Raw genomic sequence first — 24,755 nt, 5'->3', positions numbered from 1 at the left:
CACGAAGTCCTTCAGGGTTCGGAATGAAAGTTTCTGCAACTATTCTATGTTTCATCAGCTTGTGTTTGTTTAAATTTACACAAATATAACCATCTCCTTGGTCAAACTCACTAACAACTCTTTTATTGCTTATACGTCTAATTGGATAAGGGTACTCTGAAAAGATTTCATAGTCATTGTCATGTTCGAGTGTTTGCCAATGTCCTTCACCTTCCATGCCTTTCACTCAAATAAAAATTTTCAGAAAAAATAAAACTAGCGTAGATTTTACAATACTGCGATGGTAGAGTTTAAGAGTTGTGCTTCAATGTAGAGACAGTCCTTATGGTCTGGAGGTAAGAACACTGGGCAGTTATGGTCATGAGTGGAGAACATGTCTATCCAAAACTCACGATTGAAGCCAGTTAATTTATAGTATTTAGGGTTAGGAAGTGGTGAAGTTCTTGTATGACCAATGAACTCATTTTCAACTCCCTTACTTAAGTTTGAATATAATATAGCTTGCTTTCTATCCCAAATGCCAGGTGTTACAATCTTTGAAAATTCATTTTTCCTCGGAAGCATTGCATCATAATTGAAAACATTCTTGAAATCATCACTTGGTTCAGAGATTTGAAATCTTATACGTAATGGATTTTCTTTCTCTTTAGACTTCATTGAATGGTGAATATATAACAAACTGACAGTCATGAGTTCCATCTTCATTTTCATTAAATTCATAATGAAAGTCTATAAGTTGTGGCTGACTACCTTCTTCTTTCAGTTGTGCAAGAAACTCACGTAAAGGCTGTAAAGTTTGTACTTCAATGTTGAACTTTTTCTCGAACATCTCATTAAATGAAATCATACATTGCAACAATGTTGTATCGTCTTTAAAGTATTTGTATATGTGAATGTTTTGGGCGCTTAAAGACTGTTCGTCATTTTCTATCTCGACTTGAAGTATAAAGTCAACCTTTCTGAAAGCACGTGTTATATACATAGATGTTATGCCAATGTACTTCTCTTCATTTATGTTCACAATCCAGTCTGTTGGAAACTTAAACGTTACTCTGTTCCCCTTTATTTTGACGTCAGGGTTTTCACTACTGAACGCAACAGATAAAGGTATTTGTCTATACATTTAATTCGGATAAAAATAACACATTTACTCTTTCTTTGCTTCAGCTTCTTTAGCTTTTGCTTCAGCTTCTTCTCTAGCTTTTTTCGCCAGTACGTGGGTTCTTTTGTCTTCCAGCAGCTAATGCAGCAAGTTGTTTTTCACTAAGTTTTCTCTTTGGTCTCTCTGGCTTTTGTTCTTGTTTTTGTTCCTTCAGTTCGGATAAAATTTGCTCACGAATTTCTTTCTTCAATGCTTCAACATCTATGACCCCTTGGGTCTTGTCCGTAGGGCTTGTCTGAGTCATTTGACTGCAGATAAAAAACAAAATTAAAACTTTAACCGATGTAAAATGAGCTTGTCAAAATCAGAGCGAGAGTCTATTATATTAAATGACGCAAGAGGAATACAACATCCTTTCTATTACGTAAGTCAGAGTAAAGATGGTAAAATATACGTAAGAAAAAGAAAGGTTCCATTAGCGAATGCAGAAAGCGACAACATTAAGGTGCATGGCACCGAGGGCGAAGCCCATATAAAACCTTCTATTCAAACTGAAAAGTCAATAGAACCAGAAGAAAAGAAGCCAGATGTACTTTCAATAACGAACCAAGAGCTTATTGCAAAGTTCGTGAATTTCATTGAAAAACAAACCGAGTCAAAGAATCCTGACCCGCCAGTGAAAGAAGTTGAGACAAAAGAGAATGTACAGTTCATTGAAAATGTCAAGAAACAACTTCCACCACGAATGCCAAGAAGAAGAGTGAGAATAATGAAGTAAATAGATATTTTTATCTGAAGTAAATACATGCAGAACGAACAGCTAAACGAATTTACTCCAGCAGAGCATATTCATCAGATTCGCTCATATTTCGATATCATAGACAATGCAGTTCAAATTGGTGACACTAATAGAAAATATTCTGACGCAAAGATTCCATCACAACCTGGAACTGCTAAAGATAACACATGGGTAACATTCAATCTCTCACCTCCTGGTGAAAATATGTTGGACCTTTACAATACATTCATTACGTATAAAATGGAAGGTCAATTTATTGTAGATAAAGAAATTGGTTCAGGTTCCAATAAAACAAACCCACCAGGATTTTGGATTGGTTTCGATGACGCTTTCTATGCAGTTGCTGGATATCAAATCCTTGCAAATGGTCGTATCGTATATTCTCAAGACAACGCAAGAGAAGAAGCATATATAACTTCAAACTCACAAACTACCGAACAAATAAAGAAAGTAGATGTTTTCTCAAAGACTCGACATGAAGATGTATGGAGTCATTCGGGAACATGCAGAACAGGACAAATTGTTAGTGGTCCAATTACAGCAGGAAAATCATTTGATTTTAAGCTTCGTTTAAGAATTCCTGTTAGAAGATTCCTTCCATTAGAAGCTATTCGATTTATTCCAGCTTTTGCAGGAAACATTCAGCTTAAAGTAAAGTTCAGTAGCGACGCCTTACAATGCACATCTATATCTGTAAATGATATCATTGCTTTCAATCCAACTCTTAAAGTTGCATTTGCTTCAGATTCAAATCCACCGACAAATAAATTTGTTCCATGGAATGAACCATTCACTATGATAACGAAGGCAGTAGAAGCTAGTGGAACAGTTACTATTACAACTGTAACCCAGCAACTATTTCGAACAAAGATGGATTTTAATGAATGTTTCATTCATCCAAAGTCATTCTCTTTAGACCCTAACATTTATACAGAACTTGTAGAACATTATACAAACGAGGCTTTATGTTTTCCTGTTAAAGTTATGGATTGGATTCCTATGGACGGTTCATTCTCAAAGAATACAGATAGTTCAAGTGCAACATTTACAGCAGCTTATACGCCTATTAATGTTAAAAGTATTTGGGCACTATTTAGAAAGAAAGACAACTATTATGTTAATTTTGAGAACCCTAAGTTTAAATATCTTCAGCTTTCCATGGGAGCTTATGGAAATATGCCTGCAGAACCTGAAAAATCATATGGACCTGTATTTTATGAAATGGTTGCGAACGCTTGCAATACAAACAATGATATGATAGGATTTAATGAAGATGTTATGAGGTCATTGGTGGATGATGGTAGTGTGGAACATAAATGGGATAGCTATGACAACACACATTTCTTATGTGGTTTTCCAACAGAAGTGGACTTTTGCTTCCAGCAAGGTCAAACATCTACTGCTCCAATAACATACAAATTGTCTGTTAAAGGACCTATTGAACTAGCAACTGAAAATGTACCAAAGCCACTTATTGGATTTATGAGGGATTGTTGCTTTGCCATTCAGGTGCGTCATGGCATCCCATAATAAGATTAGATGACTATAACTTAGCGGACGACAGTGAGGAATAAAGGATGAACGTTTATTTTTAAAGCTTATAAATGAGTTCTTCATCAAGCTCTCGTGAACCTTCACCATCTATGAAACAAACTTTACCAAACGATTATGGAGCACCTATTGAATATTTCTTACGAGCTGCACAATGGCAAAGAGCAGTCTCACCAAGGTTAGGTGTTCCACCAGCTCCTGTCAAAAATAGCATTTGGTCAAGTCCTTATATAAATATGGTCTCCCACTAGGTTTGCTAGCTACAGCAGGAGCAGTTATGATGTTGAAAAGAAACAAAGCAAATGTTGTAAATAATACTGAAGTAGCTGAAGTTAAACAAACTCCAACACCTTCGCCAAAACCAACGCAAAAAACCTTCAATGACTCCTGAACCTATGAAAGTACAAACTCCTGTTCAAAAGTCAACTCCTAAACCGACTCCAACATTTAAACCAGAACCTACTCCTCAAATAAATCGAAAAACTCCTGCGTTTCCTTACTGAAAAAATAACGTTATTTTTATTTAATATTAAAATTTTTATTTGATTGAAATGACAAATAAAGTCACTGAAGCAATGAAACAAAAGTTTTTGGTAGAATACATTAAATCAGGAACTATTCCAGAAGGTTTTTACATTCATACTATGAAGGATGGTAGAGTTCAGTTTAGAAAGATAAAACAACCATTAGATAGAGAAGGAATATTAAGGAAGATTAAACTTCATGAGACAACATTGCTGAACTTAAGAAGAAGTTAGAAGAGTGGATAAAGTCAATGATGAAAAATGAAGAAACCAAGGAAGAGAGTTATAAAGCAATGAATTCAAGAGACCCAAAGGGTCAGAGCCGCAAAGCGGCTAGGGTAGAAATGAGGTTAGAAATCGGGTTAGATATACCCTTCTACCCTAAATTTATTTTTGTGCTATGTTTTCATACGCGTGAAGGTAGTGATATCATTTATTTTTAAGTTTATTTTTAAAATTATTTTTAAGTTTATTTTTATATAAATGACGAAAACTATTGAGATAACAAACTACAACGGTCATGAGTTCAAGAATTTGTTCTTCGTTCCTCGTGAAAATACATTCTATCAGATACGAGGGAGAAAGGGTAAAGTTAGTTTGAGCGTTTATGACAAAGAGCATTATGGAAGATATATAAAAGCAATAGATACAAACGGTAAGCGTGTTTCATTAGCTTTGTCAAAACTTACTAACATTTATTTTGACAGTGACTTTGACTCTGACGATTGGAGTGACAGCAGCGATAGTGAAGAATATGAACTGTTGTGTGAAGCAAAGCAATGGGAAGAGTTGCAATACTTTTGTAAATGAGAACGTTTATTTTTACAGTAGTAAAGTCGTTAGTGAAAACGTTAGTGAGGTGAAGTGGTTGGCGGCTTTGTAAATATTTAAGGTTAAGTTAGTGTTGCGTTTGTGTTGTAAAATATACGTTAGTGGTTTTGTAAAGTGTCAGACTGTTATCTTGGGTAAGGTGGAACGCGATGCCGCCGTACCCAAGATAGGTATACTAACTCGTGTTTCTTCTCAAATAATTCAAAAAAAAGTGAAAAACTGTCATATTTATCTCTGATATGAATAACAATCTTCCTACTCAAGTAGTCAAGGCTCCTATTCAAACTCAAAACCGTCCTCAAACAAATCAAGTCCCGCAAGGATCTCCATCATCAGACGATGAAAGACCTCAGTTTGGCACTGATACTGAATCTCCAGACTCTGCTATTTCCAATGAGTGAGATGCAAGATTTCCTAGTTGTATAATCTTCTTTCTTGACGTTGAAGATAGTCATTTAGAAAATCTTATTTTCAACAGGGGATTCTGAATTTTTTTTATTAAACACTTTTTCGTTTAATTGTTCCTTTTGATTTGTTTTCTTACATTATTTGCATGTAGTCCGAAAGGATTTTGAGAAGAAATTCCAAAGAATCTTTTTTTTTTGTGAGATAGGCAAGTCTCCAGGAATGGCATTGTTCTACAATCTTCTTTAGAAGGTAAAGCATTAATCCAGAAGAGGGGAGTTTGATTGTTCTTTCACATTTTTTGGTTAAGCATGAAAATATACCCTGAATAAGGGATATTTATAATCAAAAATACAATTTTATTTAAAAATATGATGAAAGAAATAAAACTAATATTTTATATTATAACAAATTGTTTGTACAGATTGTAGTACTTCTATTATAACGCCAAAGATTAGGTTGCTCTTTAAAAGCCTTATAAAAACATCTCCATAGTTCAAATGGAAGATCTGTACGGTTACAACTAGCCTTATATGGCTTACAAGCCCAATCATTATCATAAAAGTGAGCAATTTTAGTGTTTTTACTAAATCTTGTCATGTTCCATTCATTGTAATCTTGTGGAAATTCAATTCTATTATGTTCAAAGATTTTGTTCAAAGGAGTTTGATCGTTAAACCATACACCTCTATTTATCTCTAGCCACTTCAAGTAATCTTCAGCCTGTTTTAAAAAGTTTTCTTGAACATATTTCCAATTATTAAACATCATAACTCCGGAATTGAAATATCTGCTGAATCCCTCACATTCCGAAAGATGATCCAAAATCACAATTGCTGATTTATTTTGAAAATCGTAATAATACATATCATTGATGTTATGGAGTACAATTGCGTCGCCGTCTAAATATAGGAACCTTTCAAGTCCAGGATGTGCATTTGGGAAAAGAAGTCGGATGTAAGCGTCATATGGCACACGAATAACTCTTTTGGCAAGGTATTTGGTTTGATGAACTTCAAAAAAGAATTTCACGTTATGAATAGGCCATTTGTCAAAATAAGCCCTGTATTTCCGTATATATTTTGATTGAGTAGTTGTAAGATAAAATGTAATATGCTGATTTGGATGCGCATTTATAAATGCGTATATTGCTGGACCTAAATTTTGAATCTCACCACTCCATGAAAATAAAACATTCATTGTGTCGTAGAATTCTCCTTCTGTATCAATTTCTACTCTATTTAAGAGGAGAATGAAAACGGAAATACATTCTATTATCAACACTATGGGTGGTAGAATTTGAGATGTGAGAAAAGGTATGTCTTTTGATTCGCTGCTTTTTTCAGGTTCTTCGCTTGTCATGTCTTCAATTTAACGATTAATTTCAATTCAAAATCCAAATTGTATTACATTCAAAATTGATAATAAAATAATGTCCCCTGTTTGTTGCTAAAAATATGCCAGCTAAAAAAACGGCTATATCCACTCAAAAAAATCTGGTAGTTTTGGGTATCGCCCCCATCTAAGATGAGTATTTTTTTGACACTCGAGTGTCAAATTAAGTGTATTGGCTCGAGAGTGAAGTTGATTCCAGACATCAATATGAGCAATTGAATCACATATGTTACCCCGTGTTTACCCATATGATATTGTCTGAATCTCTGGAAATCTTATCAGATAATTTTAGTCAAACTAGAAATTTCGTTAAATTAATATGATGGTATTCATTTCTTACCCAATGTTATAATGCGCATGCATTCCTTTTATTCGCGATAAACTATTTTACGAATTCTTTATTTACCGTAATGAATTACAAGTTTACACTGCTAGGATTTCTTTACCATTGTAAATCATGTAATTCCTGACCTTCAAATCATTCACCCTAAACGACAAAAATTTCTAAGAACTTAGCGACAACACATATACAAAAACAAAGTAAATACAAAATTACATCATAACTTTTGAAACAACCAACATACAGGTACCTAAAAAATTCGTTAGTGGCCAGAATACTCGGTAGTAGCAAAAGTGACAGTCCCTCAATTTTTTCATACGTTAGCACCCAGACTTCATTAAATCTCAGTGAATTTGGGGTCCAAGGTGGAAAAACCTTCAAATAACAGATAAGGAAGGCTAAACAACTTATAAAATGCAAAAATACGATATTTTTATTCCAAATTAAACAATTGTTTATATTGCAAAACCAAAGAGTCATATTTTACGATTTGTATGACATCCTCGGTATGTACTCTCTTTGTTTGTTTGCATTTGATTGCGATACTCTCGAGTTTCGCTCTTCGAGCACCGCATACCAAATTTGGCATACCCGCTGAAACACTCCGTCCCAACTTCAACAACATCGTTATTTGTACCTACTGACACAGTAAAATCCCGATGTTCTTGAAGTTGGAGTGAAGATTTCAAGCAGGTCGGAAATTTGAGCACTTCCAAAGCCCCTACTGCAGATAGACAATCATGGAAGATGATAGTTTCTATCTGTGTGGCGGAAGGCTGAGTTAAAGACACCTACTACCACTGGAAAGCCTATCTTGACCCCATTTGGGATATGGCAACCGTGGTCAGCGATGAAATTTCATTCAATTTTTTTGACATCATTATAAGTTTTTTAGAATCTACATAGTTAGTAGGTTCTATTTTTACACTCAAATTAAACTAGATAGTGCGATCATGGATTTGAGGGGAAAAATAATCGTACTATTGAGTTTTTTCCCGTACTATCGAGTTTTTTCGGTACCTGTAAAAAGCAAATTTTGCAATAATATTATATACAAAAGAAAAGAACAAAGACAGAAGATGAGAAGAAAACAACAAAAAGAGGGGAAAACAAAAGCATTCGGCGCCAGATCAAAAAAATACATGTGTCGACTCGGCTAGAATATACTACTCAATCTCGAGCTCAAAGAAGAAATAGAGACTCGAGCCCGAGGGAGATAAAAATATACTAAGTAAAATATCTATTTGTATCATTGTTGTTTGAATAAACTTAATATTTGGTCTTAAAAACAATTTTTAAAAGCTCATTGAGTGTCAAAATAAATTGTAAACATCACAATTTTTTATGCCTTCCAAAATTCTTTTTAATCCTTGTGCAATCGCACTAAAATCAGATGCTATTTCTATATTAAAGTTAATTCTTTTGCATTCAAAATTTGCAGACCCTTTTTGGCACTTTTAAGGTTCTTTTAGAAAACGAAAAAAAAAGTAACTAAAAATTGAATATGGCGACGCTTTTATTCATAGTTAATCAAAATAAAAAAAAAAAAAAAAGGGGAGTGGGGCTTCCAGGCACTTCGTGCCTTCTAGCCCTGATGTTGATGTTTAGTATAAATGAAGTTTTTATTCGGAGGACTCTTCTTCTTCCTCCATTGCTTCTGGGAAGAAGCCTTCTTCTGGGTCGAAAACATTATATAATGTTTCACTTTTCACAAATTATATATGTTTTCATGTTTTGTCACTTTTCTGTCACTTTTCGGGTAAAAACATTTTTATTATTATATATAAATGAATTTTACAAAACCTCCGTTACCGTTCTTTGGAAATAAGAGTAGATGTAAAGATATTATATTGAGAGAACTTAAGAAACTACCGAATGGTCTAACATTTGTAGATTTGTTCGGTGGAAGTTTCTATATATCCCATTTGTGCCATACAATATTCCCAGACTCAAAGATTATATGCAATGACTTCGACAACTATATGGACCGTCTCAAACATATACCAGACACAAACAATATATTGAAAGAGTTAAAAGAAAAGATACCTATAGGTAAGATGGAACGTATACCATTAGATAAGAAAAATATTGTGAGAGAGGTTTTGAAAAAAGCAGAATATATAGACTGGGATAGTATATCTGCTAGACTATTATATAGTGGTTCTATAAGAGTTCATGACATTGAAACACTTATGTCAAAAGTTTTATATCTTAACTATACAAATGTTTTCAAAGAGGACATAGAAAAATATATTGAGGGTATAGAGTTTGTGAGATGTCATTGGACAGATTTGTATGAAAAATATAAAGACAAGGAAAATGTTTTCTTTATAGTGGACCCGCCGTTCTATAACACATGGGATTTTCAATACCAAGTAGACTGGACTTTGAGAGACTCTTTAGAAACTTTAGACGTTTTACATAACCATCCATGCTTTTACTTTACATCCGATAAAAGTGGTTTGGAAACCGTTATGAGATGGTTAGAGGACATACATGACTATGAGTTTATATATGACAAGATAGAATATGAGAGAGGTCCTATAAACTGGAGAAAGTGTCATAACAAAGAAATTTTATTAGTAAGTAAATGTGGTTTGAAATGGGACTACTTGTTTTAGGTTTTTTCCATTGTGTCATTTATTTATTTGACGTGGCAGAAAAGTACAGAGAATATGAAGATGAACCAATGCCTGCAAATGTTCAGTATATGTACTCGTAAGAGATATTTTTATCTAATATTAAATGGACGCACAGAACTTAGCGAATGCACAGCAACCTGGACAACCAAACCCAGAGAATATTCCAAATGAAGTTAGAATACAAACTGCAATGGCAAACTATGGTCAAGTGCCAACAGATGTACAAATGCAAACTGCCATGTCAAATGACGCTGCGTTAGGCTTACCACCATGGTATGCAAATATGAGATGGAAAGAGTTTTATACAAACCCTGAAGTGGGATATAAACAACTTTATGCAGATGACGCGAACACAGGAGTTGACCCAGAATATGTTTTCTACCAGAGGAGAAACAGAATGTATGAGCTCCAGTTAAAGAATGCAATGGAACTCAACAGGAAACGTAAGAGACTAGGCGGACATTAGATTTTTACATATAGTAAAATGGGTTTCTTTGGAAGAATAGGAAACTTCTTTCGAAATGTTGGAAGAGGTATATGGAATGGAATAAAATCTGTCGGAAGAGGAATTTGGAACGGAGTCAAAAATATTGGTAAAAGAGTAGGTCAGTTCGTTGGTATTATACCTAAAGACCCTGAACCAGAAGAGCAAGCTCCTGTTATACAACAGCCTGAACCTGCACCACAGTCTAGTTGGCAACCAAATCCAACACCTCAACCGTATTAAAAAATTATATTTTTACCGTTCGATAGTAGTTGTATATGAAACTAAGTTCTAAGTAAAACGCATGGTATAATGGAATTATTCTCTTTCTTCCATCTGTTGTAAACCATACTTGAAAGTCTGAAATACTTCCACTCGGCGGTTCATATAACTTTGTAGGTTTTTCGTAAAAGTCATTTGCCAAGCATAAAAAAGAGTTTTGTGCACCAGAAAATGAAGCATGAACTATAATAGCATCTGAGTCGAAAACATTTTCATATGTTCCATTAGGGTTTTCGACTTCATAAAAGTCCGGGTGTACTGGATATTCTGCAGGCTGATTTAACATCCTCAAAAATCTATACCATGCCAAGTTGTTATATTTTGTAGAAATATAAACGTTTTCTCCAAGGTCTTCTATTCTATCGATTTTAACAGTTGCATTTTTCCTGTCATATATAATATCGAGATGGTACTCTCCCTCGTCAATGTTATACTGGTTTGCATATTCGATATAGATGTCGTTTATTTTTTCTTGAAAAGCTTGAAGAGTTGTTTCTAAGTTTACAAGCAAATTCACTTGTAAAAGTTTTCCCTGTTCAAATTTCTCATACATACGTTTTTCTTTGTTATAGTATCGAACTTCAAAACCGACTGTAAATGGGAAACCATGTATGGCTTCTGAAATGAACTTCATTCTACGAAAGCCAATAGCTTTTGTGACAGATGGGTCTCTTAACCATCTTAATGGGTAGTCAAAACGATAGCCTTCATGCTTTACGGTCTCTGTCTCAAACTTTTGACCGACATTAGTAAAAAGTTCATCTAATGGTTTAGTTGTAGCAACTCTTGAATTTTCTTTTTCTATTGGAAGCATATTTTATCTAGAATAAAAATGTCAAATGAAACAGCGTCTATGAGAGAAATACAACACAACCGACAACTCATTATGCAAGCTCTAAATAAGAACACAACAAACTTTTCAAACTATTCTAAGATATCTGAGTCATTGAAAGAAGGAAACTTAAAACTGACATTAAACCCAATGACAGATGAGTTTCTATTTCAAGACAATAAGAACCATACTGTCTGTATAAATCCAACAAAAGGAACTTTAAACGAGAAACCTATATCTGAACTTCTTTTGAAAGCAGATGTTGACAACAAAGCTGACAAAGAGTATGTAGACGATGCAATAGCAAAAGAAGAAGAAAGAGCTAACAAAGCTTATGCAACGAAAGAGGATGTTGAAAAGAAAGCAGATAAAACATATGTTGACGATGAGTTAGCATGTGTGGCTAGTGCGTTAGTGAAGAAGGCATATAAGGAATATGTGGATGAAAAAGACAATGAAATTAAAGAAAGGGTTGACTGGTACCATGAACGGACAACAAAGATTTTAAAAACGAAAGCCGATACAGGATGGGTTTCAGGATGTTTAGACCTTAAAGCCGACAAAGAAACTGTAGATATGTTGGCACAAACGGTTTCAAGTCATACCAGAGGTTTAATGGAAGATGGACAACAGTTGAAAGAGCTTGAGAAAGGTGTTACAGAGTTAAGGAATACAAAAGCAGACTCGACATGGATAAAAGGATATGTAGATGCAACAAAAGAACGTATTTTCGCATGGACAGAAGGAACATACCCACAAAAATATCATAGACATAGCATCTCTGACGTAAATGAACTTGAAGAAAAGTTATATAAAAAAGCAGACAAAACAGAGCTTCAAACATTAAAGACAGAAATACTTCAAACAGTATATCCTATAGGTTCTATTTATACGTCAATGAACTCTACCAGACCAGAAGTAGTACTTGGTTTTGGAACTTGGACTCAAATAGTCGACAGGTTTTTGTATTGTGCAAACTCTTCAAAGGAAACAGGTGGAAGTAAAACGATTTCAGGTGAAAATTTACCTGCACACAGTCACTACATAGATTTAAGTACATCTCAAGCAGGTTGGCATAAGCATAGATATTGGGATTGGTCAGGAATGACAAAAGGTCAAGGATATGATGTTAAAGACGACGTTAAGTTTGCTATAAATTGTTACTGGGATGACACTCAGGGAGAAGGAGACCATACACATTTCGTTTCAGGATATACGCAAACAACGGGACAAAGTAAAGACTACATGCCACCTTACATGACAGTTTACGCATGGTATAGAATTGCTTAGTCGTCATTTTCAACTTCTTTAGCATATTGGTCAGGAGTTGTCTTATATTTGTTAGGAACTGTCTTTGAAAGTATACCACCTTGAACTTTGACAAGTTTGAAACGAGGTCTGACAATAGTAGTTTTATCTTCTGCTTGCAGTGTGTACATTTTGCCATGTTTGCCTAAAACTTCATAATATTCTCTTGTATACTTTCTTCTATTTTTACGAACACGAATGTGAGTACCTGTCGAGTTCCCATTGTTGTCATAGTCAATAGTATTTTCATATGGGTCGCGTTTAGGTATTTCTATTTTTACTTTGTCGCCTTTCTTAAGTTTGAAGCCCGGCATTCTTTCTTGTTTGTCTCTTTTGACTAAATTATTAAATATATAGTCTTTCTCTAAGTCAGGGTTGTTTTTCATTTCTTCGGGGGAGTGGTTTCCCAAACCTTTTTGTTTACGGCTATTGTAAATATTTAAAACTTGTCTCATCTTTGCCATGGAGAAGTGTCTATATTTGTCGTCATATGACATTTCATTTGCTTCACCACCTTGTGGTTGGTTTAAGTCTCTTAACATTTTTATACAACCGTCAATGACACCAAGAGCAGAATGGTTTTGGTCGACAATGAAATATTGGTTTACATTTTTTGAACGCAGATAGTTTTTTACATCATCTGATTTGAAAGAACTTTCACAGTCAGATGTCAGTTTTGTTGGATGGTATTTGTCAACGAATATTGTCAAAGCTGCTAAGATATCTAAAATATTTTTGGACTGTAATGGTATGGCTTCACAGTATCTTGTGTTTTGACCGACAAATATTAGCCAGTATGGAGGTCCATCTTCTCTATACCTCGGAATGTTTTCCAAGATATCCATAAACCAAGCATTTGGTGTTGAACTAAAGATTTTTATCATGAGTGCTTTCTTTGTCGCTTTAGAAACATAGGGGTCCTTGTTTGGATTCGTCATTTTTTATCCTATAAGAAATGGGTTTATTTGGCGCATTAGCAGGAGTTGCATCTAGATTTTTACCCGCAGTGGGAACAATAGCCAGAGGTGTATTTGGGGTTGGAAGGAAGATTTTGAGTACATTAGGTATACTTAAAGAGAAAGCACAACCTATTATACAAACTGTACAGAAAGGTTGGGATGTAGCACGAGATGCAACAAATCTTATTCCAAATCCTGAAACAAGAGGAAAAGTTCAAGGATGGATGGACAATGTAGGAAGACAAGCAGGAAACTATTATAACAAAGCAAATGACTACTATAACCAAGCAGGACACTATATGGACCAAGGTGAAAGATTCTTTAACAGAGGATATATACCATGCACAACAATGGGTAAACAATAACCAACCTCAACCGCCTCAAACGTGGGGAATGTAAGTTTTTTACTGAGATGAAATGAACAATACAGCATTGAGACAAATGGGTTCAAGATGGATTTGTCGACTTCCAGCAGTTACACAACGTGTTTGTCAAGTTCTTCCTATACCTCAGGAAGTTTTAGACCGACTTAAAAAACAACAACAACCAGTTGAAAACAAACCAAACTAAAATTTTTTACTGAGATGAAATGACCGAAGAAGTTGAAACGGTAGATTTGACACCACAAACAAAAAGTTCAGAACCATTGTCAAAACCTGTCAAAGAACTTACAGATGAAGAGAAAAATTCAATAATAGAAAGTGCCAGGTCTGGAAATACAAACCCTAACTACAAAGTCACTTTTCATAGAAATGGAACGGCTAGTATCTCAAAAAAGAAACAGACTCTCACAAATAAAATATTGAAGTCTGAAGGAGTTTCGAGACAACAGATGGAAAAGTTTACTTCACTGACAAACAGTTCATTATAGAACATCTCATTGACTTAGAGTCGAAATATTCTAAACTTTACAACAAACACAAAAAGTTGAAAGGAAAACAAAAACAGATGGCATATGATATTTACGAAGATACTAACGACACAACCATACCTGCAAGTGAGGTAAAGTCAGAGGAACCGAAAAGTGACGAAAAGCCGATAGAAGAAGAAAAACCAAAAACTGAAGATAAACCAAAACCAAAGTTTAGTTTGGAAACTAAACCAACTCAACCTTCATTAGCTGGTATGGGTTGGCGTCAAAGGCTTATGGCAGCAGGTGGTTATGTAAAGTAAAAGAAAAACATTGCATGAAATAAAAACATTTTTTTAAAAAATATATTTTTTTATTTTATTTGAAATGTACGTTGAGTTTGTTGAAGAAGACCGTTGGGAAACTTGTTTGTTAGATGAGAAATATGAAATTCACTGTTCTGAGCCTTTTGAAGTCAGAAACAAAAAGACAAAAAGAGTTTTAAGCGAATGGGAGCAAAATGACGGATATGCTAGGATGAGGATTGGTGGAAAACACTATTTTAAACATGTTGTCATTGCAACTCATTTTATACCAAACCCTAACAATCTACCTTTTGTAGACCACATAAACCATATAAGAAACGACAATAGACTTGAAAACTTACGTTGGGTCACTTGTTCTGAAAACAGTAAGAACATAGGCAAATTTAGAGATATTGTATTCGAATTTGTCGACGAACTAGAAGATGAAGCAATTGAAATTACAGACTATGGTAAGCATACGTTTGAGTTTTACTACTATAGCGAAGAACAGGACTCTTTCTACCTTTATACCGGCGTAAACTATAGAAAATTACAAGTATGTTTTACTAAGGCAGGCTGTGCTTATGTAAACACTAGAGATACAGATGGAAAACACGTTCATATATTTCTTAACAAATTCAAGAAGCTATATGGCATACCATTTTAAAACATTTTTTAAAACAGTATATTTTTACATATATTAAATGTTTCAGGTTGAAAAACAAAGAACAAAAGTAGCAGATACAAAACCGTTAGACTATATCTTTACAAACGCTGGTAGGACTGTATCAGATGAAGAAATTTCATCCCGAACATACAAGTTTGACTATCCAATTCGTTGGCTTCAAAGTCCTTCAGAAGCAAAGGCAATAGGATTTAGAAGAGTTTTGTTTTCAAATAGAACTAACGCATTTATGTTCGCAGTAGATTTTCATGGTCAGTATAAAGGTGATGATGGTCTAATAGACAAATTTGACGAAATGAGAATCTTTACGGTTCGTTCAGACGAAAGTCTTGAGAAAACTCTAAATGACTTTCAAACTCAAATAAACAAATACTATTGGGAATTTCAAGAAAAATACGACTCTTTACTAAACGGAACGTACTATCTGAAACTAGAATACGATAAGATGAACTCCACCGTTTCATTTCAAAAGATTGAAATTAACCCTCCAAGAGATACACAGTTTTTATTTTGGCAAGTAGACAAACGTTCTTGGGCACAATTTCTTCGGTTACTAAACCAGAACGAACCATTACCACCTGACGGGCCTTTTAAATTTATACATCCACCAGCAGATTTGACAGTTTATAGAAATGTGTTTGACCCTCAAAATGTTATGTGTCATGCAAGTTTCAGTTCAAGCAACAATAGTTTTCTATGTATTGGTAAGGACTTTTATGACTTTGCTTCTAAATTCTACGAACCACCTAGTAACAGTTTCTCTGACTTTCAAGTTTGGTTCACAACAAATGGTGTGCAACATATTATTCCATTGTACTATGACTTTTATCTCGAATTGTCTTTCATATATAACTACGGAAAAGTGCTGAAAAAGTATTGAAAAATAATGTTTATGTTAGCATGTTAGATCTAACATGTTTTCTAACATGTTTTCTAACATGGTCTAAAACTCTTGAATTTTGTGCTGAATTCGACAAAAATGAGTTTTTGGTTGAAAGAATACGGTGGAGCCAAAAGTGGCTCGACCTCAAAACAAGCATTTTGTGAAGAATATACCAACCCGCGGAATTCCGCGGGTTGCTTTTTATACAAAGTTCAACAGGTGAATTTTCATGAATTTCCTTAAGATAGAAAAAAAGTGAGTTAAAATGAGATGTTTACTGAAGGTGTCACCATGTCACTCGGTCATTTTAACTTCTCTGAAAAAGTGTGACAACATGACATTTTGACAACAACACAGGAAATAGATTTCATCGTATATTTTTTGTCAAGACTTCTTCGTAAATGTTTTGTTGAGACTTCTTCGTAAATGTTTTGTCGAGATTTTTATCGTTGTGGTCCGACGGTTAAGCCACAAACGAATGTCCGACGTCCCACCAAAAAATATTTTTTTATTTTTATTGTAAGAACAGTATGACAGTCGAAGCAAAAACGTTCACGAACAAATCTAATGGCGAAACATTCACAAAAGGCACTTATAACGGTATTGAAGTCTTACGTAGAGACAAGGATGGTTACATTAATGCAACAAATATGTGTCAGCAGTTTAGGAAAGACTTTAGAAGGTTGTTGGAAAATAAGTCCTGGGAAGAGTATTTTAAGGCATTTTGTGAAGAATATACCAACCCGCGGAATTCCGCGGGTTGCTTTTTATACACAGTTCATGCAGGAATTCCGGATGAAATCAAACAGGTTAGAGGAATGTATGTAGACCCAAGACTTATAAACTATATAGCAATGTGGGCTTCTCCAAAATATTGCATAGCAGTTGGAAAAATTCTGGACTCCATAGACAAGAAAGTTCATGAGAAATTAGATGAAGAAGAACTTGAAGATACAGTAAAGAATGCTAAACCTTTGTTCGAACAAGAAGTTAGAAAAAATGTGCTTAAACAAATAGAACATGAACGTGAGATATGTTCTGGTTATAGAGACTCGCCATACGAACTAGACCAATGGGAACAAGAAGATTTAAAGAGAGAATTTAGAGAATATGAACTCGCTAAGATAGCATTAGAAGCTGCAGAAAAGAAGTTAAAAGTTTGGGGTCGTTTTGTACAAAAATATTGTGAGTAAATGAACCATTTTTTTCGACAAAAATATAATTTAGGGTAGAAGGTTAGATCTAACCTCTTTTCTAACCTCTTTTCTAACATGGTCTAAAACTCATGAGTTTTATACAGAATTCGGCAAAAATATAATTTAGGGTAGAAGGTTAGATCTAACCTCTTTTCTAACCTCTTTTCTAACCTCTTGAATTTTCATGAATTTTCATGAATTTCATCGTAAATGTTTTGTCGAAACTTCTTCATCGTAAATGTTTTGTTAAGACTTCTTCTTCGTAATGAGCGTAAAAGACCCAAAAATAATGTTTATGTTAGAATGTTAGATCTAACACGTTTTCTAACACGTTTTCTAACATCGTAGAAAACTCATGAAATTCATGAGTTTTGACACTTTCACAAAAAACATAAAAAATAAAGTTAGTTTTTTAAAAAAAATATTTTTTATTTTTATTGTAAGAACATGTTAGCAACAACAGCACCAAACTCTTTAGTCATGAATCCAACATCTATGTTAGTAGAGATGAAAAGCTTCATTCCTTCTTCATATACTTTCGAAACAACAATCCAGAAGATAAAGCAAGAACTTTTAACAAATAATTTAGATTGCACCGCACAGGATGAAACAAATGGACAGTATCTTTACGACATGCAGGACCTCATCGACCATCTACCCAAATTGCCTGAAATCCAACAACAAAAACTCACTATTCCAGAATTCGATGAAATAGAAGTCGGACTGACTGACTCGGTAGAAATAAAGAAGTTCATTCGTAAGGTAAACTATGAGTTTCTAGGATTTCATTGCAACCATAAGGTTATGGACAAAGACTGCGATATGGTATATAAGAACATCTCTGACATATATAAATCTGGGGAGTTTAAGACCTACGACAACTTTGTTTCGTTAGTTGCTGAATGTGTATGGCAGATAAGAGATAAAGATAGAAGAGGTAAGGTATGGAACGAACAAATAAGACCCGCTATGTTTGAGTTAAAGAAAACCATTGACGCTTTAGTTGTACTTGCAGGACAAATTTCAATGTACAATGCTAAAATGAACCCGCAATGTTCAAAATGTAAGGCAGCAATGAGGAAATATAACTACTCCGTCAAAGAGATATAGGGTGTCCAAAGGTGTGTTTAGCACAAACCTGAATACTGCGAATAGAAATAAACAAGTTACATATATATAAAGTTTATTTAAATATAATCACCAATGGATTCAATCACGCGTTCGCAGCGATCGATCCAGGCTTGAAAGACACGCTTTAAATCATCATGAGAAAATTTCTCAAATTGCTCTCTTACAAAATTTTCAAGATCATCTGGACTCGCGAATTCGCGTCCTTCAGCTCTCTTTTTTAGCGTGCCGAATAAATAAAAGTCAGAGGGTGCAATATCAGGTGAATAAATTGGGTTTGGAACAACTTTGACATTGTTTTCCACCAAGTAATTCATTACCTTATGACTTTTGTGAACTCTTGAATTATCAAAATGAATTGCAAACTTTTGTTTTTGTTGTTTGGATTTCTCAAACTCATCAGAATTGATAATTTGAGTAAGAACATTGTCAATTAGATACTGAGCATTCATCGTATTAGGTTTTTGAAGAATATCAATTGCGATGATGCCATTCACGCCCCAAAAAACCGACAACATCATCATTGGTGTGTCAATTTTTTTCTTCGGGAATGTTTGCGGATTTTCATCCTTCGGGATCCACATGATTTTGGCTTCTGTTGCATATTGAAACCAAGACTCGTCCCCTGTTACTAAAAAGCGAAACTTCTTGGATTGATACGCACCCAATATAGAGAGGAGCTCTTTCGAAGATTGGACTCTAGATTTTTTTTGAACTGAATTAAGGTTGTGCGGAACCCAACGTGTATACGCTAGTTTGTAGTTCAAATAATTGTGCAGATAATAACTAACTGTTGTACGTGGTATCTTTGTCATCTCCTCTATCCTTCTGAGTGATGCTCTTGGGTCTTCATCTAGCGCTTGAAGAATTGCTTTGATTTTTCTTTGATCCGGCGATTTTTTGTCAATTTTTATGATGGGCGCCTTTTTGTTCATGAAGTGATACATCCTAACATGATACGTTACAGTGGAATAGCTAGGAGCATCCATACCGAAGCATTTTACCAATGTCTCGTAGATTTTTTTACAGTCTTTGCATTTTTTTGCAAGAGCGAGGATGTTTTCTTTATGATTCATTAAAAAAATGAAAAAAAATCCCGCCAAAATTTCCCGCGAAACCGCCTCTTGTCTCAAAATTCATTTTATATCCCGGCATGGCGCCAAAATACAACTTACTCATCATATACATATATTCATATTTTTTATTATATATTTATAATCAGCATATATCTCCTTTAATAGTCTCATATAGAGCGCTGTGCTAAACGCACCTTTGGACACCCTATAGAAAGAATGAGAAACGACTATGCAGATTTAAAGAAAGAAGTAGAGAAACCAGCAGAAGATAAAATGAACATGTTAGAATTTCTGAACAAAAACTATCCAACAGCAGAAGATTTCCTTCTATCTGACGTCAAGAAGAAATATAAAGAAACTTTCGGCATAGTTAAAACATTCGATATCCTCAGCGAAGAAATAGAGGCTACAAAACTGTTTAAAGTCTCACGAATTCATAACGTTTACCATGTAAAACGCTTATAAAATAACTGGGGTAGAAAAGAGGTTAGAAAACAGGTTAGATCTAACCTTCTAACATAAACATTATTTTTGCTGAATTCCGTATGAAATTTCATGAGTTTTGTGTGTTTTAGACCATGTTAGAAAAGAGGTTAGAAAACAGGTTAGATCTAACATTCTAACATAAACATTATTTTTGCTGAATTCCGTATGAAATTTCATGAGTTTTGTGTGTTTTAGACCATGTTAGAAAAGAGGTTAGAAAAGAGGTTAGATCTAACCTTCTAACATAAACATTATTTTTGCTGAATTCCGTATGAAATTTCATGAGTTTTGTGTGTTTTAGACCATGTTAGAAAAAGGTTAGAAAACAGGTTAGATCTAACATTCTAACATAAACATTATTTTTGCTGAAAAATGACCAAATTTCATGAATTTCCTCATAAGATTGCTACCCTCGAAAAACCGAGGATAGAGATTCCGTATGAAAATCATGAATTTCCTTAAGATAGAAAAAAAAGTTAGTTTTATTTTTTTTATTTTTTATTTTGTATGTAAGAACAGAAAATGTTAAACATTGAGTTTGAAACAGTTAGAAAGATAGACAATGAGACCAAAATAGTTAGAATAGGTGATTTAAACGTAAGATACTCAAAGAAATACAAAAAATATTCTTTGTCAGACATTTTAACACTATCTGAAAAGAAAACATCCCACGACTGGGTTAAAAATGCTTCTACTCAGAAAATTTTGACAAAAAATCCTGAGCTTATGATATCGGTAAGATTCTATGGAACAAGAGCATATCTCATCGACAAAAGTCTTATACCAGTAGTTTTGTTCTGGATTGACCCAGTTGTTGGATATAATTTCATAACATATGGTTCATTCGATACGGAACGTTGCAGTGAAGGCTTACTTTACATCGTTCAGAAACCAAAGGACTTCAATACAAAGAGATATAAGATAGGAAGAACATTTAATATAACTCAAAGATATGACAGTATAGTCAATAGAGTTAAGGTTGTGTTTGTTAATGATATGAGAGCTGCTGAAACAGAACTACTTGAAAAGTTTGAGAAAATGTATGGTGCTCCCACGAAAGGTAAAGAAACGTTTGAAGTAGATGAGATAGATAGTGCTATAAAATTATTTGACGAAGTTGCTGAAAAATACATGTAAAGCGTTTATTTTTGGTCTTTTGTGAAAGTCAAAGACGATATGTACCAAATGCAAAGTATTTTGACAGCATGTTTTGCTCCAGATACTAAGCTTCCTAAAGACTGGTTTAGGAACCAAAGCACACAAGAACTTTTGAGCGAAATTTCTCATATGTTTGCGACCGGTAGAAAACCGCGGGTCGCCAAAACTCTATGAAAATCGTAAAAGAACAGCGAGTAGGTAAAAAATCGGTCTTGCCTAAAACTCATGAAAATCGTAAAAAATTGCCAAACGGTTTGAGAGGATATTATGTACATAGACTTCTTGTAAATGCTGTAGCAATGTGGGCTTCACCTCTTCACCTAAACATTATTTTTATTGAATTCAGCAACAAAAATCATGAATTTCCTTAAGATAGAAAAAATAAAGTTAGTTTTATTTTTATTTATTTTTTTATTTTGTATGTAAAGACAGATATGTCAACAACAGAGAACACAACAACAGTTATAGTCCATGAAGCTATAAATGAAGAATATGAGTGGGTTCAGTTTAACAAACAACTCCGTCTCATTCGTTCGGTCAAAGACGATATGTACCAAATGCAAAGTATTTTGACAGCATGTTTTGCTCCAGATACTAAACACGCAGACGATTGGTTTAGGAACCAAAGCACACAAGAACTTTTGAGTGAAATTTCTCTAGACCGAGAAAAATCGTCTTGCCTAAAACTCATGAAAATCGCAAGAATTTGGCTCCTGGTTTGAGAGATATTATGTACATAGACTTCTTGTAAATGCTGTTGCAATGTGGGCTTCACCTCGTTATGCTTGGTATATTTACAGACTTCTTGACGAAATTCATAGACAAGAACGTGAAGAGATGGAAAAGAAACTTCAAGCAAAAGATGAAGTCATTGAAGCAAAAGACAAAAGCATTCAGAAAAGAATACCCGTTCGGTACCAAAGGAAAGGAAAAGAACTATAAGTATATGATTTATACTGAAGAGATGGAAAATGAAGAAGATAAAGATATGGTTATGTTGCATTTAGTCAGAAGAAACAACAAAAGCTTTTACGACCTTGCTAAGATTTACAAATCTGACAGAAATTGGTTCTATCGCGAAAACTTACCGATTTCAATGACACCAAATGAAGATGTGAAACAAATAGTTCAAGATACGTTACCTCAAACACACTATGATATTAAAGGTTGTACAATACTTACCTTCAAAGAAGATTTGCCGCTACTGAAAGAAAAAATAACAGAGTATTTTGACAACTTCAAACAAGCAGAGTAAATGAACTCTTTATTTTTCAAGCTTGACTTCAGATGGCTCAGGTAGCTCTATAAGGTAAATTGTCTTGTCAAATCCTTCTGGCATTCCAAGTTCTTCCTTCAGACAAGAAAAAAATTTCCCGACAACTGGAAAAAAATTTCCCGACAACTGGAAAAATTTTTCTTGTTGTTCGTCCGTAAACCATTCAAATTTTCGAAAATTGAGAACTTTTTTCCATCCGACAGGAAAATTTTTTCCATCCGACAGGAAAATTTTTTCCATCCGACAGGAAAAGTTCTTCCATCCAACAGGACACAAACGGATGACTGACGTTCCTCTTCCTGAATGCCTTCCAAAGCCAGAAGAACCGACAGCCCCAGCACCACAACAGACTTACTAAGACTAAACACTTAGATTTTTCAAGCTTGACTTTTTACAATTTGAACTTTGTTTGCGTAGATATGAATTCTGAAAGAAGTATGAGGGTCTTGTATGACTTTGTACTTCTCCCATAGTTCATGTCTGTCAAACTTACCTGCCATGGACTCTTTCATAAGTTCCATGAAATCGTCTTCGGACAATCCAGGGAAAAGTATAATGTCAGTAAGTATTCTTTTAACATCCTTACTTAAACTCTTTGCTGTCTGTACACATATTACGACTGAGATGTTAAAGTGTCTGAGCTTCTTAAGAATTCGACACATGTCTTGTTCTCTGTTCTTTAACAAAGGATGAGAAGCAAAGTCATCTAAGATAAGAAGACATCTATGAGGGTACGTTTTCCAATCGTAAGATTGCAATTTCTTCGAAATGTATTCTATCTCTTTCTGTTTGTTTCTGAAGTGTTTCTTCTCTAATATTCTCTGCATTCCTCATTTGGGTCTTTGAACTTAGAATTTATATACTCCATTTATAGCATTGTACTTCAAAACTCTTCTTTGGTACTTCTTTATCCAATCTAACAACTCAGTATCCTTTATACATACTAACTTAGACTTCTTTATAATATCTTTGAACGAATTGACGGTTTGGTCAAATTGACCAGAAGTACTACAAATAACAACTAACTCATATAATGGGTTCTTCTCATCTAGTTCTTGTTGTTGTGCAGCCATTTTAAGATAAGTGAAAGTCTTACCCGACCCAGGTGGCAATTAGACCTGTTATAACCATTCTGAGCAAATAAGAACTTGTCATGTATAGGCTTTATCTGAGCATTTTCTAACTTTCTCTTGTTCTTGTTTAAAACATTCTCAAATTTCTTGTCAATGTCAGCAAACTTTTTTCTAACATATTTTTTAGAAAAATTAAAATTTTTTATCTTTTTGAAAATGTCTAGCGATTTCGCTATCTATATTCGAGACAAACTTTTCGACAGCAAAAACATCTGTCGACCATAAAATCTTACATAGTGTAACAAGAAAGGTGAATTTGTTCTAAAGTTCTGTTTCTGGGAATATGACAAGAACCATAAAACATTAAGCAGAGAAGTCTTAAAATTTGTCAATGACAGACTTGTTGACAGAGATGACGCCGATTGGAAAGATGAAGTCCAACAAAAGTTCTTAGAATGCAAAGAAGGCACATGCGCTGTTCTTGAAGATGAAATAGAAAACAGAATAGAAGAGCTATTAAAGGACAAAGAACTTTTACATAAATATGGTTCTGAGAAGTTTGACATAACTCCACCAGAAAAGAAGAAGAAGAGAGAAAAGAAAGAAAAGAAAGAAAAGAAAGTAGAAGAGAAGAAAGAACCTGAACCAGTTTCCAGAGAAGGTGAGATATGACATGTAAAAATAAAATTTTATTTTTAGAACATTTCTGGGTCCAATGTCAATGTTCTCTTCCTCTTTAGGGGCAAACACTGGCTTAGACTCTAAAATCTTTTTACCCAATTTACCTTGAACTTCAACTATCTTAGACTCTAATATTCATAGTCGTCTGCTTTCTTTGGTTCATAAGGTATAACAAGTTGTATGCTTTGCCTTCTTCGAGTTTAGAACTTTCTGTCAAAATTTTCTTTGACTGCTAACAAACCTTCTATGTCTAAGTCTTCAAAAGTTGCACCACTTTTTCTAACAACAGCAAACTTAACTGGTGCAATGTTCCAAATTTTGTCAAATGTAGACTTTTCAAATTGTAGAAGTAAACATTCAATATGCGAATGGGTCTAGTTCTTCTTTAAGTCCTGACATGTACTTATTTACTGAGATTGAATTTTGTCATCTTTTTTTATCGGATAAAAAAATATTTTTTTTAAAAAAACGTTTTAAAATGGTACCATATAGCTTCTTGAATTT

The 24,755-nt window shown here is 34.2% G+C and overlaps 13 protein-coding genes and 11 pseudogenes across 24 annotated transcripts, besides 6 other annotated features; 16 read left to right on the top strand and 8 right to left on the bottom strand.

The window, feature by feature from the left end:
* Positions 1-4,988: part of a mobile genetic element that runs on past the window's edge.
* On the bottom strand, positions 268-829 carry TVAGG3_0021610 (annotated as a pseudogene). The gene has a single exon. A coding segment is annotated over exon 1 (562 nt).
* TVAGG3_0021600 lies at positions 1,215-1,406 on the bottom strand (annotated as a pseudogene). The gene has a single exon. A coding segment is annotated over exon 1 (192 nt).
* TVAGG3_0021590 (uncharacterized protein) lies at positions 1,452-1,880 on the top strand (the record flags this gene model as incomplete). Its single annotated transcript, XM_051220150.1, has 1 exon — positions 1,452-1,880. The coding sequence occupies one exon, from the start codon at positions 1,452-1,454 to the stop codon at positions 1,878-1,880; it is 429 nt and encodes a 142-aa protein (XP_051105136.1).
* On the top strand, positions 1,908-2,824 carry TVAGG3_0021580 (annotated as a pseudogene). Its single transcript has one exon. A coding segment is annotated over exon 1 (917 nt).
* TVAGG3_0021570 lies at positions 3,506-3,686 on the top strand (annotated as a pseudogene). Its single transcript has one exon. A coding segment is annotated over exon 1 (181 nt).
* Positions 4,248-4,988: a terminal%2Cinverted (terminal inverted repeat of Maverick-1A transposon ID:TVAGG3_0021560).
* Positions 4,989-5,046: 58 nt separating this feature from the next.
* On the top strand, positions 5,047-5,208 carry TVAGG3_0021550 (uncharacterized protein; the record flags this gene model as incomplete). Its single annotated transcript, XM_001324966.1, has 1 exon — positions 5,047-5,208. The coding sequence occupies one exon, from the start codon at positions 5,047-5,049 to the stop codon at positions 5,206-5,208; it is 162 nt and encodes a 53-aa protein (XP_001325001.1).
* A 380-nt stretch (positions 5,209-5,588) lies between these two features.
* Positions 5,589-6,574, bottom strand: TVAGG3_0021540 (glycosyl transferase; the record flags this gene model as incomplete). The annotated part of the gene is made up of 1 exon (XM_001324965.2): positions 5,615-6,574. One exon carries the CDS (start codon positions 6,572-6,574, stop codon positions 5,615-5,617), a length of 960 nt encoding a protein of 319 aa, XP_001325000.1.
* Positions 6,575-9,692: 3,118 nt separating this feature from the next.
* On the top strand, positions 9,693-10,055 carry TVAGG3_0021530 (uncharacterized protein; the record flags this gene model as incomplete). The annotated part of the gene is made up of 1 exon (XM_051220149.1): positions 9,693-10,055. The coding sequence occupies one exon, from the start codon at positions 9,693-9,695 to the stop codon at positions 10,053-10,055; it is 363 nt and encodes a 120-aa protein (XP_051105135.1).
* An 18-nt stretch (positions 10,056-10,073) lies between these two features.
* TVAGG3_0021520 (serine threonine-protein phosphatase family) lies at positions 10,074-10,316 on the top strand (the record flags this gene model as incomplete). The annotated part of the gene is made up of 1 exon (XM_051220148.1): positions 10,074-10,316. The coding sequence occupies one exon, from the start codon at positions 10,074-10,076 to the stop codon at positions 10,314-10,316; it is 243 nt and encodes an 80-aa protein (XP_051105134.1).
* A 4-nt stretch (positions 10,317-10,320) lies between these two features.
* Positions 10,321-11,169, bottom strand: TVAGG3_0021510 (uncharacterized protein; the record flags this gene model as incomplete). The annotated part of the gene is made up of 1 exon (XM_051220147.1): positions 10,321-11,169. The coding sequence occupies one exon, from the start codon at positions 11,167-11,169 to the stop codon at positions 10,321-10,323; it is 849 nt and encodes a 282-aa protein (XP_051105133.1).
* Positions 11,170-11,187: 18 nt separating this feature from the next.
* Positions 11,188-12,002, top strand: TVAGG3_0021500 (annotated as a pseudogene). The gene has a single exon. A coding segment is annotated over exon 1 (815 nt).
* A 40-nt stretch (positions 12,003-12,042) lies between these two features.
* Positions 12,043-24,755: part of a mobile genetic element that runs on past the window's edge.
* Positions 12,704-13,340, bottom strand: TVAGG3_0021490 (annotated as a pseudogene). The gene has a single exon. A coding segment is annotated over exon 1 (637 nt).
* Positions 13,451-13,853, top strand: TVAGG3_0021480 (annotated as a pseudogene). Its single transcript has one exon. A coding segment is annotated over exon 1 (403 nt).
* Positions 13,872-14,024, top strand: TVAGG3_0021470 (uncharacterized protein; the record flags this gene model as incomplete). Its single annotated transcript, XM_051220146.1, has 1 exon — positions 13,872-14,024. The coding sequence occupies one exon, from the start codon at positions 13,872-13,874 to the stop codon at positions 14,022-14,024; it is 153 nt and encodes a 50-aa protein (XP_051105132.1).
* On the top strand, positions 14,403-14,627 carry TVAGG3_0021460 (phage tail repeat-like family; the record flags this gene model as incomplete). Its single annotated transcript, XM_051220145.1, has 1 exon — positions 14,403-14,627. The coding sequence occupies one exon, from the start codon at positions 14,403-14,405 to the stop codon at positions 14,625-14,627; it is 225 nt and encodes a 74-aa protein (XP_051105131.1).
* Positions 14,692-15,276, top strand: TVAGG3_0021450 (His-Me finger endonucleases family; the record flags this gene model as incomplete). Its single annotated transcript, XM_051220144.1, has 1 exon — positions 14,692-15,276. One exon carries the CDS (start codon positions 14,692-14,694, stop codon positions 15,274-15,276), a length of 585 nt encoding a protein of 194 aa, XP_051105130.1.
* Positions 16,708-17,370, top strand: TVAGG3_0021440 (uncharacterized protein; the record flags this gene model as incomplete). Its single annotated transcript, XM_051220143.1, has 1 exon — positions 16,708-17,370. One exon carries the CDS (start codon positions 16,708-16,710, stop codon positions 17,368-17,370), a length of 663 nt encoding a protein of 220 aa, XP_051105129.1.
* Positions 18,481-18,508: a terminal%2Cinverted (terminal inverted repeat of Mariner transposon ID:TVAGG3_0021410).
* Positions 18,481-19,785: a mobile genetic element.
* TVAGG3_0021420 lies at positions 18,561-19,689 on the bottom strand (annotated as a pseudogene). Its single transcript has one exon. A coding segment is annotated over exon 1 (1,129 nt).
* Positions 19,758-19,785: a terminal%2Cinverted (terminal inverted repeat of Mariner transposon ID:TVAGG3_0021410).
* On the top strand, positions 19,794-20,042 carry TVAGG3_0021400 (organellar and viral DNA polymerase type B; the record flags this gene model as incomplete). The annotated part of the gene is made up of 1 exon (XM_051220142.1): positions 19,794-20,042. The coding sequence occupies one exon, from the start codon at positions 19,794-19,796 to the stop codon at positions 20,040-20,042; it is 249 nt and encodes an 82-aa protein (XP_051105128.1).
* On the top strand, positions 20,586-21,200 carry TVAGG3_0021390 (organellar and viral DNA polymerase type B; the record flags this gene model as incomplete). Its single annotated transcript, XM_051220141.1, has 1 exon — positions 20,586-21,200. One exon carries the CDS (start codon positions 20,586-20,588, stop codon positions 21,198-21,200), a length of 615 nt encoding a protein of 204 aa, XP_051105127.1.
* On the top strand, positions 21,963-22,476 carry TVAGG3_0021380 (annotated as a pseudogene). The gene has a single exon. A coding segment is annotated over exon 1 (514 nt).
* On the bottom strand, positions 22,875-23,324 carry TVAGG3_0021370 (protein of unknown function, DUF4106 family; the record flags this gene model as incomplete). The annotated part of the gene is made up of 1 exon (XM_051220140.1): positions 22,875-23,324. The coding sequence occupies one exon, from the start codon at positions 23,322-23,324 to the stop codon at positions 22,875-22,877; it is 450 nt and encodes a 149-aa protein (XP_051105126.1).
* Positions 24,018-24,249, top strand: TVAGG3_0021360 (annotated as a pseudogene). Its single transcript has one exon. A coding segment is annotated over exon 1 (232 nt).
* On the bottom strand, positions 24,266-24,681 carry TVAGG3_0021350 (annotated as a pseudogene). Its single transcript has one exon. A coding segment is annotated over exon 1 (416 nt).

Source organism: Trichomonas vaginalis, chromosome IV (genome assembly GCF_026262505.1).
Source record: "Trichomonas vaginalis G3 chromosome IV, whole genome shotgun sequence".
NCBI lineage: Eukaryota > Parabasalia > Trichomonadida > Trichomonadidae > Trichomonas > Trichomonas vaginalis.
This window is presented reverse-complemented; position numbering and strand designations above follow the sequence as displayed.